At 41.5% G+C, this 17,823-nt stretch overlaps 1 protein-coding gene across 9 annotated transcripts in view; it reads left to right on the top strand.

The window, feature by feature from the left end:
• Positions 1-42: 42 nt before the first annotated feature.
• scrib (scribble planar cell polarity protein) overlaps positions 43-17,823 on the top strand; it is a 65,145-nt gene continuing 47,364 nt past the window's right edge. For 8 of the 9 annotated variants that reach the window (XM_041961125.1, XM_041961131.1, XM_041961124.1 and 5 more), the window contains exon 1: positions 72-1,115. In XM_041961125.1, the coding sequence (XP_041817059.1) occupies positions 957-1,115 (159 nt within the window). In that variant the 5' untranslated portion in view covers positions 72-956. Of the gene's footprint in view, positions 1,116-17,823 lie in introns of all 9 variants that reach the window. The other variant, XM_041961123.1, reaches the window with a different exon arrangement.

Below are 17,823 nucleotides of genomic sequence, written 5' to 3'. Positions count from 1 at the left end.
AGTAACGTGTGGCCTCTGCTCCAGATCAAACCAAGCCCAGCCCCCCACACGCCAAACCGGCCTGCCTCGGCTCAACAAGCGGAGGGATGCGCGGCTGTTGCTGAAGCTCCTGCTCTCACTGCTGGTATTTTACCTACGTCGCATTAAAGCAATAGTCACTGGGTAGTTTCTTTGACGTCTTTTGGGATGTTGCTACTACGTACAATTTCCCCGTTAAGAAGGTGTTTCCGTAGCTTGCGTTGTACTAGTGTTAGCTAACGGCAGCTAACCACAAAGGCGTTCCAGTCAGTTACTAGCCGATGTTAGCTAACAGTAACTAGCTTGCTAACAACACAGCCGGTGAGGACGAGCACATCCTCGCGCAGCCATACTCGGGTTAATCTCCGCTGGCTCGCTCCGCGGGCTATGTTAGCTGGTTTGTGGTAGGAATTTATCCGTAACCCAAGTCAAGTGGTTTTGTTAGCAGCTGCCACTCATGACTAGGATACTTCAAGCAACGTCTCCGCATAGCTGGGTCGTTGGCTGCTTGTTTTTCAGCTAGCCACGGCAGAGCGTCGGTCACATACAGGGATGGTGGCGGTAGCAAAACGAGCTAACGTTACTCCCTCTCTGTGAAGAAGTGAGTGAAAGAAGTGAGGGAACACTTCAGCCAAGCGGGAGTTCTCAGTGCTGTTTATGTTAATTGTAATTCCGGGGTGGATGACGCGAGGACCAACCTGACAACCCTTAAGAACGTCTGAACCGAAACTAGGAATATTGCGAACAGATCGAAGGGATTATTTTTGTGTCTCTAAGTGGATTTCGGCCTCTTGTTCAGGATCGTCGTGGGAACACAGAAAGTGATTTGACATTGAGTGAGCCCACTCCTACAAAATATCCTCTCTCCCGCCGACCTTCACCCTCCGATGCGGAGATTTCAGTAGCACCGGCAACCAAATCCCCCAAGGCGGCCGGACATGCTGAAGTGTATCCCCTTGTGGCGCTGCAACCGCCACGTCGAGTCGGTGGACAAGCGGCACTGCAGCTTGCAGACAGTCCCTGATGAGGTATTCCGCTACAGTCGCAGCCTGGAAGAGCTTCTCCTCGATGCCAACCAACTAAAAGAGCTACCAAAGGTATGCAGGGTCCACAGACCAAGACCTAGTGCTCTGTATGGTTATATGTCGGTCCTATGTTTGTAGTTTGTTGGGTTTAACTGCCAAATTCACCCTGTATCCAAACACACTTCCACATAGTTGTTTTATTCACCTATTAGAAAAGCAAAGGTTGCTGCCAGGTGACATAAGCAGTAAAATAGTTTGCATGATATCACCTGCTCAGGTGCTTGCTTCTCAGTTAGAGTACCTCCCTCCTGCCTCCTTGGAAATAGGTTTGTTTTTTTTGCCCTGCAGTGCTGTCACAGCATTAGATAATGGCAGCAAAAACAGGCCTCCTGTTTCAACCATGTACCCTAGAGTACATGTGTTTTGTTTGCACATATATCAGTGGATAATAGCAGTGACAAACAGTCCTTGCTTGGCAGTGTATTTCCAAGAACACTGGAGCCTTATTGAACTTGAATATGGAAAATTAAGTGTGAAGATAAATGAACAAGGGTGGTGGGATGCTTTAGGTCAGTCAAGAGAAGTACATATAGACAGTTTTCCTGCTGCAGGGTAGATATGCTGCACATTCAGAGGGACTAACCCTGACCAAAACAGCTGCCACACAACATGTTGCCTGTAGTAATTGCATCACTTGCCAGTTGGATTGGATGCAGTGTGGGAAGGCATGTGTGGAATGAATTGCAACGCCGTCCCCACCCACACACCCACTATTTGAAATATGACAAAAGTTGTCTTTGCATGGCCAAAGAGTTTATTTTAAGGGGAGAAGGACTCTTGTTGGTCTGTATTCCCTATAGCCCTCAAGAGCTGTGGAACAAAGCACTTGCTTGCTTGACTTTTTCCTTGTTTTATTCAGTTCAAGGCATTTTCAGGACAAGGGACTGGCTCTGATTGTGATGGAGCAGGGGGTTTGTATGAATAGACTGGTTTGTGATATGCATTGTCAGTCTGTCACATTTCTTGTCTTTAGCTTAGTGGTGAAACTGACAAGTGACACATTCACTAATGATGATTGTTAACATGTCAAGGTCAGCAGAAGCTGAAGTGTGGACAGGAGTACAGCCTGTTACCTTCTGGGAATCATAAACAAAGGAACTTTTTTTGATCATCTTGCAGCAATGGATATATCTGCATTTGTGTTTTTGAACAATGCCTCTGCTTTGACATGTTTTAGTTTTTACACACAACAAGAGCACTTATTTTAGATCAGCCCTCCTCGAGTTTGATAAAAGATGGCCTTGTGCATAACTACATTTGGGACCCAAACTTGGCACAGATGGACAGAGAGCTACTCATAAAGGCACACAGAAAGTAGTTGCTGAATATTTAACCCGTCTTCAGTGTAATTAGGGCCGTTTCTTGACACAAAACTTGAGGCCTACTTTGCTTGACGAGGCATACCTGCAGACAGACAGTGTGTTTCCGCTACTTAGTTCATACTTGTCAGATATCCACAGTGTACCTGATGCATGGTCCTTGAAATACTGTGTGACGGACGGATACACCCAGATATTCCTGCGCAGACAGGCTAACCGACACAGTCTCTCTGTGTGGTGCTGGCTTCAACCAGGAGACATAAATGCGTGGTGACAGAATGTCTCGTGTGGTTGCAGTGAATGCGTAGCGTGCAGACACAAAGCATATGGGCCCTCTCTGGTCCTGAGAGTCAGCGGGGCTTCAGCGAGGGAGCAGTGTGAGAGGTCAGGCCCATACAGGGTTGGGAACAAGGGCACTGACTGTATGATGAATTGCATTACCATAATGAGCTCATAAGAGAGTAAGAGTCTGAATGCCTTTATGCATTAATGTGCTCCTTCCTTGTCACTGTGTATTCAAGTCAGAAATGAGTCTGTGGACTTACTTGTCAGTCTTTGGCTATTTTTAGATGTCAGTCTAACATCCGGGGTAATTTTTGCTCATTAGTTCATCCCATGCATCCTTGAATGTGTCTGCCCCTCAGCACAAACAGTATGGATGAATTGTGACAGGCTTATTGACTGCACCACCATGTACAACATATGCCATAGATAGAGAATAATCAGCTCAGAGCCGTCACAAACTGTCGCTTCTTTTGAAGGATAGCTGGAAACTGACCTGGGACACAGTCACAAGTGTACAAGACCAGTTAAGCAGGGTTACTTTCAGTCAGGTGAATTTATTTGTACAGTAACATTTTGAAACAGTCAAAATATAATATAATCAATACAGCCATAAAATTATTTTAAACATAGGAAACTGGTAACTTGTTTCAAATTTATAATGTAATAATAATAACGAGAAAGCAATTGTGAAGTGTACAGGTATTTAGTGTGGTGCTGGGGTGTATAGGTCTAGATCGTACTGGAAGGGGTTTAACCTAGTGAGCAGATGGAGATTTAGATGTCCTGACAGTTTTTTTCAGTTCGTAGTGACTCACCCCCACCACCCTTCCCAACAATACATTATGCTCTCTGTGGTAGTCAAGTTTACATTTGCCACATCAAGAAAATTTTAGGTTTGTAAAATAAGAAATTTAGAATGTCTGTTTTATGGCGAGATCTTTTTCAGGAAGTGCTTATGCTACATGAAATATTAGCATCTAGCATTACCTATCTTTAAGGAATGAGTTTAGAAAACCTGTTAAGTCGGCAACTGGTCAGGAATTCCCTTCATGCCCATACATCCTTAGCCCTTAATGCTACATCGCAGCTCTGTTTTTTCATTGCACAAAAACTAATCTCAGATACTATGTAATGGGTTTTTTGTTCTGCTGTGAGGATGTTTACTTTGTGAGTTTTAATGTAGTTTAACTAAAAGGGATCTGTGTTGAGCATCAAAACTCCAGAGCAGAAATGGAGAAAGCCTTGATCACTTTTTCTATCAGTTTATACATACTGGCCGACCTGTGTTTGTAATGGATGAAGCTTTCATTTAAGTTTTTCTCTCAGTTATTGAAGAATTGCTTGTGACGGTCTGGCTAAAAGTACATCCGTATTACCTTATACTTGTTCTGTGTTTTCAGCAGGGAAATGAGAACTTACAGTCTGAATTTCTCTTAGTTGCTTTGACAAAATAGCTTTGCTTCAAAGATCAAGTTGAGGAAGAGGAAATTATCTTTTTAGCCATTCTCAAGTCCCATGACAGGTTACAAAGAAATCCATTCAAGTCCAATTGCAAACCCCCCCCACCCCCCATATCCAGTATCATGGCTCTTTGTGTTTCTTGTGTGCACTGCGCTGCCCCTGACCAGGCGTACACTAAGGCCGCAAGCATATTATGACTCAAATGATCACTTTTAAGATTTGCCGTAGGTCACTTCACCTGCTGAAAAGCACAACGAAGTCCCTTTTTGGAGGAACCAGGTGGGCTGCAGGTGCAGTAGAAAGCAGCCCAAAAGGCTGAGTATGTTTACTTGTTCTTTTTTTGGCTTTTCCCATTGTAAAAGGCTATCAAATCCCTAATGATGGGTGTGTCCCCATCAGACTTTGCGAAACAGGTTTTAAGCGTGTTGCTCCCATTATTATTACCAATAAGACATTCCAGGTACACTTTATGTTACACTACAAATTTCCTGCCTCAGCACTTGCCACAACTAGAAATATGAGAACTGTAGCATCCAATAACCGGGCTGTGAGGAAATCTATAACTGCTATCAGCAACAAGTCTGTGAGTGAGTAGTTTCTCTTTCACTACTAATTGGAGGTCAGGTTTTGTCTGAAAAGGGAAAACGCAATGTGTAGATATTTTATTGATTTCAATTAAGGGGGGGGGGGTATACATTAATGATAAATAGTAAAGTTGACTATGCAATATTTTTAATCCTCAGCTGTCACCCGTGTGCGTGCGTGCGTGCGTGCGTGCGTGCGTGCGTGCTAACAGATCTGTGGCTAAAAGGCAGATTAGGGCTTCACCCGGCCGTGAAAATGCCCCTCAGCACCTCTGTGTTGACCCCCCTCCTTCATATACGCCAGTGTGTCTCAGCGTACGCTTCCTCTGGGATCTGCTTTTCTGTCGTTTGGGTCTCTTTTTGAGCACATAAATGCAGATAAAAATCTGAGTCTTTCTCTCTTGAGTCCCTTGTGTATGTTCAGTCTTGGGTCAAGAGAAGCCCAAATGAGGCCCCTTCACTCAGCTCTTGCTGATTGTGATTTGGACCACCATTGTTTATCCACACTTGAATTGTCCAGTGTTTTACTTGTGTGTTCTTGTTTTATAAGTATTTTTATCTTGAGGAATAATTTAAAAAATGGCTCAGTCTAATTAAAATGAATGGTGCTCCACCCATCTTCTGTGTATTTTCTAATTAAGGTGTGAGAGAAATGCAGTCTGGCTGGGTTTGGTGCTCACTGAGGAAAGTTTGGTTTAAAATCTAGGACATGTACACAGTGTCCTTACAGTGTACTCTTGAATTCTGCAATCTGTCTCAGCTCCCTGAGATGCCAGTTAACTCTACAGGAGAGCCCTGGTTTGTCTCTCTCCAGTGACTGGCTGAACCAGGCTAGGACCAAAGATAAATTGCACCTGCCACTGGCCTCTCTGCGGTGGAACCACATCGTTCCTCTGGCTCAGCTCTTTCTCACTGTTCTCACACATTCTTTTCTTCCCTGCTTTGGTAAAGCATGTTGAAGTTACTGTTGTCCACAAAGTGTAAATGAATGTGTGAACGTTTTGATTTCACACAGATTTCCTCAATTTGTGGTTATCATTGACCCTGCCGCCACCCTGACTGTAAAGGACTACATCTGTGAGAAAAACAGAAGTAGAGGTTTTTAAAAAAACTGTTGTAATCAGCCCCCCTCCCCCCAGCCCCCATACAGGACTGGGCTATATCAAAGCGCCTGAAAAGCGAAAGAGAACCAGAACTGGTTAGGCCATGAAGAAACAGCAGTGTGAAAGATCTGAGATTCTTTTTGATGCAAGAGCACATTCAGCAGGTTTCTTTGTCTGAGCTGATGACCAGCTGGTCTCACATCCTGCCTGCCCCCTCCCCCAATCTGGTGGGACAGAGGGGCAATGGGAGGTGTGTGTGTGTGTGAGAGAGAGACTGAGTGAGTATGTAGTGGTGGTGGGGGTGCATTTTATTCCGGAGATGGATTAACAGGAGAAGAGGAGGGGGCTCTGGCACCTACACAGGAGGAAGCGATTGGAGAGCTGAGCTGAGCTGAGCTCCACTGATCCCCAGTCCTCTGGGACTCTTGGTTTTGAGGCCATCCATCCATCCATCCATGAACACCAGAGTCTGGGCTGACATGCAGTGTCAGGTGGGAGAGAAGCAGTCAGAGAAGTGGTCACAGAGCTAACATCCGGTCCCCTGGAGACTTCTGCTCGGTGTAGATGGATCTTCTGCTTTGCTGTATCTGACAAGCACATACACACCCTTCCTCCTTGTTTCAAGTCATGTCTGAAAACAAAATACCAAACATTTTCTGATTCTTTTTTTCATACAATTGTAAATATAATACCTTTTGGTATTTAGGAGTTTTAATTGAAGAAACCAAGAGATTTGAATGGCTTGGGTACTCAGTTTGAAAACATGTGGCACATATTTTTCACTATTCTTTTTTTTAACATTTTCAAGAAGGAATTAGCAATTAGACATAAAAGTTGGCAGATTAACAGATATTGGAAATAATAATTGGTATTCGTATAATAATTACTTAAGGTAGACTGCTCACAGTCCCATTAATATAATGTTGTTGTTCCCATCCTGTGTAGTCTTGGCTTTCAGCATAATAGCCTTTTTGGTTCAACCTTGGGCTGTCACATGACATGCGTCCAGTGATTCCCTGCTTTCCTTTTGGCAGTGTGATTTGGACCTAACACTCTGGCCTTGGTCACAGGCCTCAAAGGTAAACAAGGAGGCAAAGCTCCGGTGAATAATTGATGGCTGTGGTGGTGGTGGCAGCTGTTTGCGATAGGGGAGAGTCTGTGGCAGGGCTGCATGCCCTGCTGGAACATTATGATAGGACGGGAGCTGTGTTTGCTACAGGCATTAAGTACACACATGCACACATAAGATGTGCAAGTTGACGCCTTTTTTTTTTCTTTTGCCCCCACTGTATTTATGTGTTGATTTCATCCTCTTGGCAGCCAGTGTTTAGAAACCTCAGACGTAAAGGGCACAGTATCCAGGGAGTGGCGCGCTTCAATCTTTATAAGCACACAAACTAAAATGCAAAGCAAGAAACAAACTTAATTGTGTGGCTGGTGGCCACTTTTTACATTAGTGAAATTCTCCTGTGGATAATTCAGTGTTTTCCATCTTGGTTGAGCAAAATCAGCTTTGTCTGAAGTCACATCATTTTAGGGCTCCAATTAACCTATAGATTATGATGTTAATTATTTGTTAGGTCAATAAATTGAAGAAAGAGGTTGTTTTCCATCATGTTAGAAGTACAGTTTGAGGACATGTTGTACCAGATGTTTTTTCTGTCTGAGTAAACTGTCTGAAGAACTTTTCCAAAAGTTTATGTGTAGACCACAGAGTCAAAATGGGGCCGCTGCTGTCGATGAACACATGAAGTTCGGTGTGGTTAAATTCAGCAATGACATTTTCTTTGGGATAGGATGCTGTTTCTGAACCTTTTGATCATACAGTAGCCCAGGAACTCCACTCTCAGTCACACAAATGGTCCTTTGAGGCTGATCTGTCAGGGTGCTGATGTCCCTGTGGGGGAAAAGGTCGCCCGGGATTGCATTAAAACCAACCACAAACAAATGCTGCCCTTTATCTGCTGGCCACACACGGTCATTGAAGGCCTCTATCTGTCACTGTGAAACCTGATAGCCTTTACATCCTCCACCCGGTGTGGTTTCTGTACCAGTGACTTTGGATGGGTCACCCTCCCTCACCTTCATTTCCCTTATCTCCATCCACTTGAGTATATACAGTAGAGGCCGTGTTTTGCCACTTAACACAAATGCTGTTTTTAATATCCATTCAGCAGTAGTAGAGGGGTTGGAATTTAACCAATTAGCAACCACTTCATCTGCACAACAGCTACCACAACAGAGCCGCTCTGCTTTTATATGCATTTTGAAACAGGTGGCCAATTCAGAGTGACTCTCTGTCTGGGCTAGTCCCAGTGGCAGAGCTGTTTCAGACACACACAACGCTTTGGTTTTGTTTTTTTCTGTGGGGCAACTCAGGCACTCAGGCATCGTCTCTGTCGGGGCCAATCTGATTTGTTGACGCCTGTGTTTTTCTTGTTGATTCCCTTTTGTTGGGAGCGTCTCTGTGAGCAGGAAGTGGGAATAATCAAGTGAGCCGTGGAATGCCCTGTTTTTGTGAGACCATCTCCATTCTGGACATTGTTTTGTGGTGCATTTAGGGAACTTTAAGTCCATGCATAAAAACAAGGTTTTCAGAAAAAATATCTTATTTTTAATTGCTGTTCACTCCCGTGCTCCTCCCAGCACATCAGTGTTTCTAGTTTGTTCTCTTCCCTCCCTTTCTCCCATATACAATTTTTGTCTGTCAAGTAATGTAAAGCACCTTGTTTCTCTGTAATCTTACAAGAGCTCAAGAGTCATGATAAAGGAGTACAGTAATACACTGCAGCAGTGTTTACTACTACCATGACAGTGTCTGCACCACTTATATACTCTTTACTAGGCTCACTAGCTCACTGCCTGTCATCTGCAGGGCTCCAAAGTGCAAACATTTGGTTCCATTTGGGGAATATTTTTTCCCAACCCAGCCAATTTTGATTGATGATTGTCTCTAAACTACAATGTGGTACATGTCTGAATTGCAGAAATATTTTGTAGTCCACTGAGAGCTGCTGTCTCTGCTTTAAACTTTATAACTTCTGTTAAACCTGCTGCAAATGAACAGTACATCACCCTGCACAACCCAAAGTATAAATTACTGAATGAAATCTCTGAAATGTTTTGAACATGCACAAAAAAGAGAGGTCTCAGATTGAACTAATCTGGGAGCATATTTAAAATGTGTAATAATTAGTGATACTGATATTTCTAGAACGAATTTGTGTTCACTGCACTGAATAGTATTTACCTGCTGACTCATAAAATTGAAATATGTATATAATACAGTAAAAGTCATCATTGACAGAATCATAATTTACGAATTTTCTAAAATGTCTGGGTTGTCTACTTCTCCTTAATGATCACACTGTTGATTTTGCACTATTGACCATTAACCAGTATCACTGCACTACTTGTAATAGAAACATGTTTTCTCTGTCTTTATATGACTTAATATGTCTTTATATATTTCATTTGATTGTGTCGTCTTTTTGCTGCATATGCTGGATTCTGAAGGTGTATCTTCAGTTGTAATGCCTATACTGATCAAGGTTATATGAGTACATTTTAGTCCACAGATAAATCCACTAGTACTCATTTAATTTCAACTGGTTTTATGGAGCTGTTATTCAGATGCTCTATTCGAAATAAGAACTAATTCACCTGGAATATGCTGTTTACATGACCCAGATCAAATTTGGAATAATAGTATAAAATTAGTGTGGATGTAAACGTGGTCATTGAAAGGGACAATTGCAATTGTTTTAATGTGTAGTTCTTTTTAAATGGGGTTACAGCGTCTTGCTTTAATGCATTTTTCTGTCACTACTTTGCATATCAGTTCCACGTTGGTTTGTCCTGTCTTGAACTGTGATTTTGGCAGAGCATGTTGTATATTAATATAAAGTCATTTCTATTTATCTGTAATGTAACACTCTGATTTGATGTGAAGACAAAAATCTTATGATTTATAGATTTAATTTGAAGCACGTCTTATTTGCAGTCTAAAAATGAAGGCAGTTTTTTAGAAATTTAATTGATATGAAGCCAATTGAAACAAAGCAATCCAGCTCCAGAGATTAAAAATAGATAAATAAAACTGATCTCAAAATAGAACAAAATAAATCAGTCACTTTCCTGCAGGCCTGCTGCGATCACAAACTGACCTATGTGAATGATGTGTAATTATTCACTCTAAGCAACACAGCTGTGTGAAATTATAGAGAAGACATTGGGGCAGCATGCGAATTGCTGTGTGAGGCAGTCTCCAGCCAAGACATTGTTGCTATTCATAAAAACATAAGTGGGTCAGGGCCACCTGTGTGCAAAGTCTACGGTTCTGATTTTGGAGCATTTTTCAAATGTGAGGAACTTGGAATTTTACAATGATACACAGTCATGGTTGGTTAATTGGTCACTGAGCAAACACAATATAACGCAGGTTGAATGTGTGGGTTGTGCCACATGACCAGTTTCATGCTCCTAATAGACGTGCTGATGGGTGAATGTTTGTGTGTTTGACAGAGAGAATAGTTGAGAAAGACCAATACAAAGCACTGCAGGGTTCTTTGGAGACAACAAAGCACTGCACACGCATGTATGTGTCATGCTTATGCCAGCGACGAATAACAAATGAAGCCGTAACAGGTCTGTAGAAAAGAAAATGGCAGCAATGCATGTCCACTATGAGTGCATGTGTGTGTGCATATTACTGTGCTTGTCAGTTGGCCCCCGAGCACATCTATTCATCTCCAGTGCACCAAGAATGCCCTCATTTTCTGCTCACCATTTTTTTCATGTGAATATGTTTTATTCTTGGCTCTTAACCATTTCCTTTGCTTTTTTCTTGATGTTGATGTCATTACTTACAAGTCAGTTGACATGTTCTCAACAGAACAGCTAAATCTGATGACTGATTCAGCAAGTGTTGACAGTTGGAGTATTGTTTATGGTAAAAGGTCAGTTATTTTAACTCTAGGAATTGCAGCAATTCACAATACAACTCTTTGTGTCCATTCTCTTTGCTTTATTCTCCCACCAGGCAGCTTTCTAATAATAATTCTTCCATCGCTGTTGTGTGAGAGTTCAGTCAAACATCACAACACCGCATTAAGGCTACGCGGGCCTCATTACAGAAACTTCATAAGTCTGAAATCCTGTCCAAGTGTAGGTTGGCATTTAGGATTTACCATGTTTCCTATCTGCATTTAGGAAAAACATCCTTATCCTTAATCCTTCAATCTAATTTTAAGGTAGGAATGTATCTATTACAAAATCAACCTGACTGAAGAATGTCTTAAGATGGCATAGACCCTGTCCTAAATTCAAAATAAGCTGAATATGGGAAACAACATTAATGCTGAAATATTATAATTGAAAGGTAATAAAAGTAGGAATAATAATTGCGATTACTGGGAAGAAAACTTCCCATAAAGGTGAGGTTTTCTCTCCTCCAGCGGCACAATTAATGCCTCTGACTCTGTTGTCCATTATGGCAAGCTTGCTAGCTAGTACCACGTGAAGTGAGACAGCCATTGATATTACATTTTAATCAAGAAAACAGGCAAGCTTGTTAACATTCTAAACACAGATACAGGCATGACAGGATGGGTGATGATTGAAATGTCAAGTTTACAGTTCTAGTTAGGATTTCTTGAGATAAGTTGTGAAGTCTGAGATAGAATAGGACACAGCCATGAATTTATGAATTCATTCTTTGATTGTCTTTGAATTTTAAGTAAAGATAGGACAAGCAGAATTTTTTTCTTAATGAGGCACCTAAATCCAAAAAATAGAATTCGTTTTGAGTTTAGGGTTGACCTTCTCTTTGCTTTGTTATGTTTGATTCAAAACTAATTATTATTTAATAATATAATGATGCAATAATTTTACTGCTGTTTTGATAAATAAACTTTTAAGCAACTTTGCTTTAACTTTCTCTTAATAATGGTTTTGCTCAAGTATGAAACATTTGGGAAAACTTGCAAGGCTTGGTGTGCACTGTGTAATTAACTCAGCATAGCCGTGTTTGCACTGCAGCACGTGACATTGGAGGAAACACAGGCATGCCTGGAATCTCCAGGAGCTTGCCCTGCCCTCTGAAAGCTCCACTGACTCCCCTCACACGCTCTCACTCACACACACTTGAACTTTACTCATTTCACATTCCTGTTGGTGAAGCCCACACACTGGCACTATACTTAGACAAACACCGAAGCATGTATTATACACATGCACATCGTGCTTTGGTTGAATTCTCAAGCTAATCAAGCGTAATTTCAGCCCCTCCCCCTTGTTAAATATGAGCCTCCACTCATTCTGAAAGTGTTTTAATTAAGCTAGCATGTGAACTTCTGGGACTTAAAACACAAATGGGAATTCTGAGAAGGAGCTTTGCTGAAAGAATGTAGAAGACTCACTGAACTAACTGTGTATTTATATCTATATATATTATATATATAATATTTGTGCTTTCAGATTGGCTGGGCTAATATTATTTTATTGCAGAAATCGTTTATCAGTGTATATGTTGCCAAAAAGCAACAAGATGTTGCAGGACAGAGATGCCAATGTTATGTTTAATGTACTTTAGAAACAGTGGTGCCATTACATACTATGCCTGTCCTAAAACTTGATTTTTCAATTGCCAAATGTCCTGCTCATTATTTTACACATTTTGTGTATTTGCCTTAAAAAGCCAACTCGTTTTTCTGAACTGACAGTACAGTTTCTGCCGTAACAACGTGCATAGACTTTTGCTGAACTGAGTTATGCAAAGTTGCATCCTCAAGTCGGAAATTGTTAAACGTGAGTGGGCATGTTTCTGCCTTACTTCACCTTCTCTTTGATTTTGTTTCCACTTTGCGGTTTACAAAAGCTAAAACAATTGCAGTGACATGTAAAGTTAGGACAAAATATACACAAATTTAAATGTTTGAATTCAGGTGCACAACTTTGTATTTATCAGCCTTAGCTTGCTCACAATATATAATTTGATAATGCTTCCATCTTGAAAAATATTCTGAATGACTGAAATCCTGAAGAAATCAGGGGGTTCATTAGTTAAACTTTCCAACGTTTACTTGCACAAAAAATAATAATAAAAAACAGTGCAAGGATTTGACTGTGCAAACACGGCTCCAGAAATATTTAATGACAGAATGTACTGAATAACATCTAAATTTAAACATTTAGCTTTGCAAATATGCTTTATCTGCCTTAACAAAACATTACAACTTAGCTTGCCCTGTAACCTATTACAGTAATGGTGAGGTCACTGGGACGGCACCTTTCAGGTGATGGAAAAGATTTGTGTTTCCTGTCTTGGTGGGCACCAGCCAATGGCCAATGCTTCATATAATTCATGTACTGGTACCTTTTTTGTCAACACTTTCCTCAGCTTTGAAGGAAAACGCAAGTTCACTTTCAGCACTTTGACGAAGTTTGACTGTGTAAAACAAACTGGGTGTGGATTAAGAGGGGGCAGCAAATTAATTGAGGGCCAAGTGACCGAAGACGTCACATTTCTGCACATTTGTGTTCTGCTTGTTCTACAGCTGTTTTCATTATACTGTCTCTGCTCTGAAGTTACACTGCTGTCCCCTGCCTGTGTATTAGGAGCTCAGTCACACCCTCTGTAAACAGCAGGCAACGATGCAGAGACATAGAGGCAGCAAACGGATTGGCTGTTGTTGCGCTGATTTCTGCTGTGTGATAGGTTGTTAGATCTATCCATGTGGACTAAAAAAATGTCCAAAGTTTATCATTACCAATGTAAATTTTATAACAATCCCGTGTTGAGCATACTAGCATACGGGTTATGTATTGTCACATGTTAGTCTGTGAGCAGTGATCGTTTGTGTGTGACCTTTGCTGCAGCTCAGCAGTCCAACGGCTCTTTTGAGCACATGCACATGTCAGGTAGGTTCAAGGACGAGTGCAGATTGAGTGTACGTGTACCATGTGTGGTTGGACTCTGTCACTTACCTTGTCAGACAGGGAACATAGCATCCTGGCAAAGGTACAACATGTGCTATCTTTGCTCTGAAGTACAGTGTGATTCTTTTCATGAGCATCATCCGGTTCCCCCGTAGTGTATTTTTAGATCTGCTATCACAAATCAGTTTCGTGACATCAGGTGTGTTGAAGAGCAGTGCTTCAGACAGCCATTGGGGATCAGCATGTGCTTGCCTGTGGGCTTAGGGCTAGTGTTTTGGTTGTTCCTGACGTTGATCCTCTCTGGAGTCTTGTGGGAGGGATGTGCAGACAACTCTGTAATTATGCTGTCTCCGTGACATATTAATGGGGTTTGGCTTGTAATCTTAAGTAACGGCATCCTTGTCTTGTATTGAAGATAAGCGTATGTGCTGTAGTGTTGCGCGCTCCTCTGGCCCAGTGTTAATAATTTCGCAACACAGAAATAAAATGATAACAGACATAAAGTCTGATTACATCACAGTAATGTTTCTGCTTGTGATTACACAGGGCAGATGTTGAGATACTGTGGTTTATCTTCAAGCAGATGTGAGCGTGTCTGAATCCAGCAAGGTTCAGTTTTCATTTCACTGTCAGTTCAGTGTTATTAGGGAGGTTTCTACTTCCTTGTTCCCTTGGCAAATTCATTGAACAAACGCCTGTCTCCAAGGTAATGGATCTCCCAGGGCCAATGGTTTGTATGATGCGGTGGTGCCTTTGCCCTGTGTTGTCACGGAGAGTTACCAAATGGGCTATGGCTTCCCTGTCACTGCAGAAGTACTGCACCTTGTGTGCACAGAGGCCCAGGTGATTGCTGTTCCAAGTCTGCTTGCAATGCCTCTGCTTGAGTCAAACACATCATACAGAAGCAGAGAGGGAGAGAAGACCTGCTTGTCTTAAAGCCACACTTTATCCTTGGGCTCTGAGAAAGCTACAGCAGCAAGGCAGAGACACTTTATAGCAACACCTAAAGTGGAGCAGTTATTTTTTCCACAGGGGCTGGGATGCTAGATCAGTGAACTACATAGAGGTGACTTTGTGCTGCTCTTGTGGACCACTTTTTGAAGTTTGTGTTGTAGGCTTATATGCTTTTCTAATGATCTGTACTAACACCACTACAAATTTGAGAGCTTAGGATTCTAAATATGTGATAATACGCAAACACCCAATGGCTTAAAAAGAAGCTGTGTGCTGTAGATCAAGTAGGTTAACTGAATTATTTGTATTTTGTTTTGCCATTTGATGGCTTATGAGTAGAGCATTTTGACCTTTTTAATTTATGTACTCAAAAACAGTGGGGCCTTTGTGTAATCCAGATTTGTTGGATCCAGGCAAAACGGACAGATGTTTTGTCAGCTAAAGTCTATGCAGCTCAAGGCTGGCTGTTGATGCCACCTGATGGGGTTACTTTTAGTCTAGCCTGTTGTCTGTTAAAAGTGTAATTTTGTTTTGTCAGTTTGTCTGGATGAGGTTCAGTTTAAAATTGCTTGATCAGGAGTGACTGTGGAACATATTTTGAAGTAAATGGCCCAAATAAATTAATGTGTGTGTGTTTCACACACAAGTTGTCTGTAAATTACGGTAGATGGGGTGAGATTGAAAACTGGTTATGGCATTTTATTTCCTGCGCTCAGATTTTTATTTTTTTCAAGCTTGTTTCAAGCTCCGAAAAAAGAATGATAATATGCTTTATTTGTATAGCACCTTTCATATGCAGCTCAAACTACTTACAACAAATAATTGACATGCACCAATTGCTTTACATAGAAAAGACACAGAACATAAAAACAGGATAGACAATGAATGTAAAAGAAGAGAGAATAAAACCTGATAATAATACTAAAAGTAAGAATTAGGATGAAATAAAAAGAATGTGTAGCATAATATGGGAAATAAAATCTCTGAATAATAGTGATAAAGAAAAAAAAAAAATTAGAAAAAAAAATATAGAATGCATAAAATCAAGTAAAATACAACAACAATTCACTATCACCGTAGTATAACCGAATGTTAGAACACGGCACTCTTAAATACTCATTTCTGATTGGTCAATCGCCAAAATTCAGCGGTGTTTATTTCTCGATAGACGACCGGCTGTCATAGAATATTACTATAGACTGTAATCAGTTTGCCAAAATCAGCTGCTGCGGGACTTTTGTCCATCAGAACAAAATAATAGCGGTAAACCAAACTCTGTCGCCAGCTACATCTCTCACAGGTCTGGGATATCCCATCCCTTCTCCACGTTTGACGTGATTACGCTAAGTAACTGTAAAGAAAGTTATCCGGTTACACGGTGAGAGGCAGTTACTGTGCAACGTACGTGTACTTTCATGGTAACCGCTGCGCAGTGAGAGCAGTGACAGAAGAGAGTAGGCTAATTTTAAATCAATAAAATATGTTTTAATCACTATTTTGTGTCACATTATGGAATGCTTTAGTAGTAAGCCGTGTTCTAGGATGAATAATGTGTAGTGAGCAGGTTCCTATGGAGAAATAAACCCCTTCAGGATGAATAGAAGCTTCTTACGTAATCAGCATTAGCTATTATATTTCCAAGTAATTATCAGTCCTTGTTATCAGACTGTTTCAACATTTGGTCTGTCAGCAAAGACTTAAAGCAATGCTATGATAAATGCTCTTTGAATAATCGTTGTACAGTGTGTCAGAACTTGACAGCATTAAATCTTGATTGCTTTAAAAGTGTTACCATAAACCTCTAAATTTCAAGCTAAAAATGTGCTTGGCGGGCTGTCACTTTACCTGCCCAGGTCAACCAAATATTAACAGCATTGGAAAAACTAGCGAGGCTATGGTACGTCTGTAGCTGTCCTCCTTCCATGTTTGTTTCAAGCGCTCAGGAAACATTCCTGAGAGACGAATATAAAGGCAGAGACCTGTGTGAAGCCTGCTGCAAGAAGGAGAGTGCCAAGACCGTTGCTGGAAAACGATAGACACTGGGCCACATGATCCTGTTAGGGAGGCCACAACCTGGACAAACACAATGCACCAATTGTACTGAGGCTGCTAGTGCACTCACGATACACACACACACACTTTCAGTCTGTTTTTAAGGTGTAATACTCGACATTGTCCCTGTAGTAAAAGATGTTGTGTTCTGATAGCATTTCACACTTGCTGTACTGTTTCCAATAACTTGTTACACAGCGTGAGTAGAAATAATCTTAAAAGAGATTAAGTGAGGACCAGATCCTCTGTTTCTCCATGAGTCTTAATATGAAAGCCAGGGTTAAGTGTTTTTTCTCGACAAGCACCTCAGTACCATCTTTGTTTGTCTGTGTGCATCCTCCACAGAGCCTGTTCAGTGCTCTTCTTCTATTTATGCTGAGTCAAGCAGCCGTAGAGCCAAACTGCTCCTCGTACTGTTGCTGATGTTTGATCGCGTTATGTGTTGACAGTATACTAACTAGCCAGCAAATTGCTTGTATATACAATGCCTAGGCCATGTAGTGCCAGAGGCTCTTGCCATTTTGGTCCCGTGCTGCAGAGCAAAACAGAGAGCAGGCAGGCAGCACATACCGGATCCAGCCCATCCAGGAAAGAGCCAAACGTCCTCTGTGGACTATAAACAATAAGGCTTCTGGTTTTGTCATGTTTGTGGGAACACAAAAAGAGAATGAGAGAGCATGTGATGAAGTCCGAGAGAAGGGTGGAGGTGGAGGGCCTCCACTACAGTTCCTGATCTCCCTGTGAACTCATTCATTCTTGATGTGTGACAGCATAGTTGAAGAATCTCAGGCCATTAGGTCATGTAAACAGCAAACGCTGAATGGGAGCAGTGTGTGCTTGCTTGACCATTAATATACCGTATCAACAAAAACAAAACTTGAGGTCCATCCCTTTGTTCCCATTGTGGTCACGATCTACTCAGTGGCTTTCCACACACCTGCAGGACCTGTCATCATTTACATTTCCAGGCAGTGCTAGTGTTTGCCAATGTATGCTGCACCCTCTTTGAACAGAGGCCTTTAAA

Source organism: Chelmon rostratus, chromosome 20, assembly GCF_017976325.1.
Source record: "Chelmon rostratus isolate fCheRos1 chromosome 20, fCheRos1.pri, whole genome shotgun sequence".
In the NCBI taxonomy this organism is placed as follows: domain Eukaryota; kingdom Metazoa; phylum Chordata; class Actinopteri; order Chaetodontiformes; family Chaetodontidae; genus Chelmon; species Chelmon rostratus.
The sequence above is the reverse complement of the archived record's forward strand: the minus strand, read 5'-3'. Positions and strand labels throughout refer to the sequence as shown.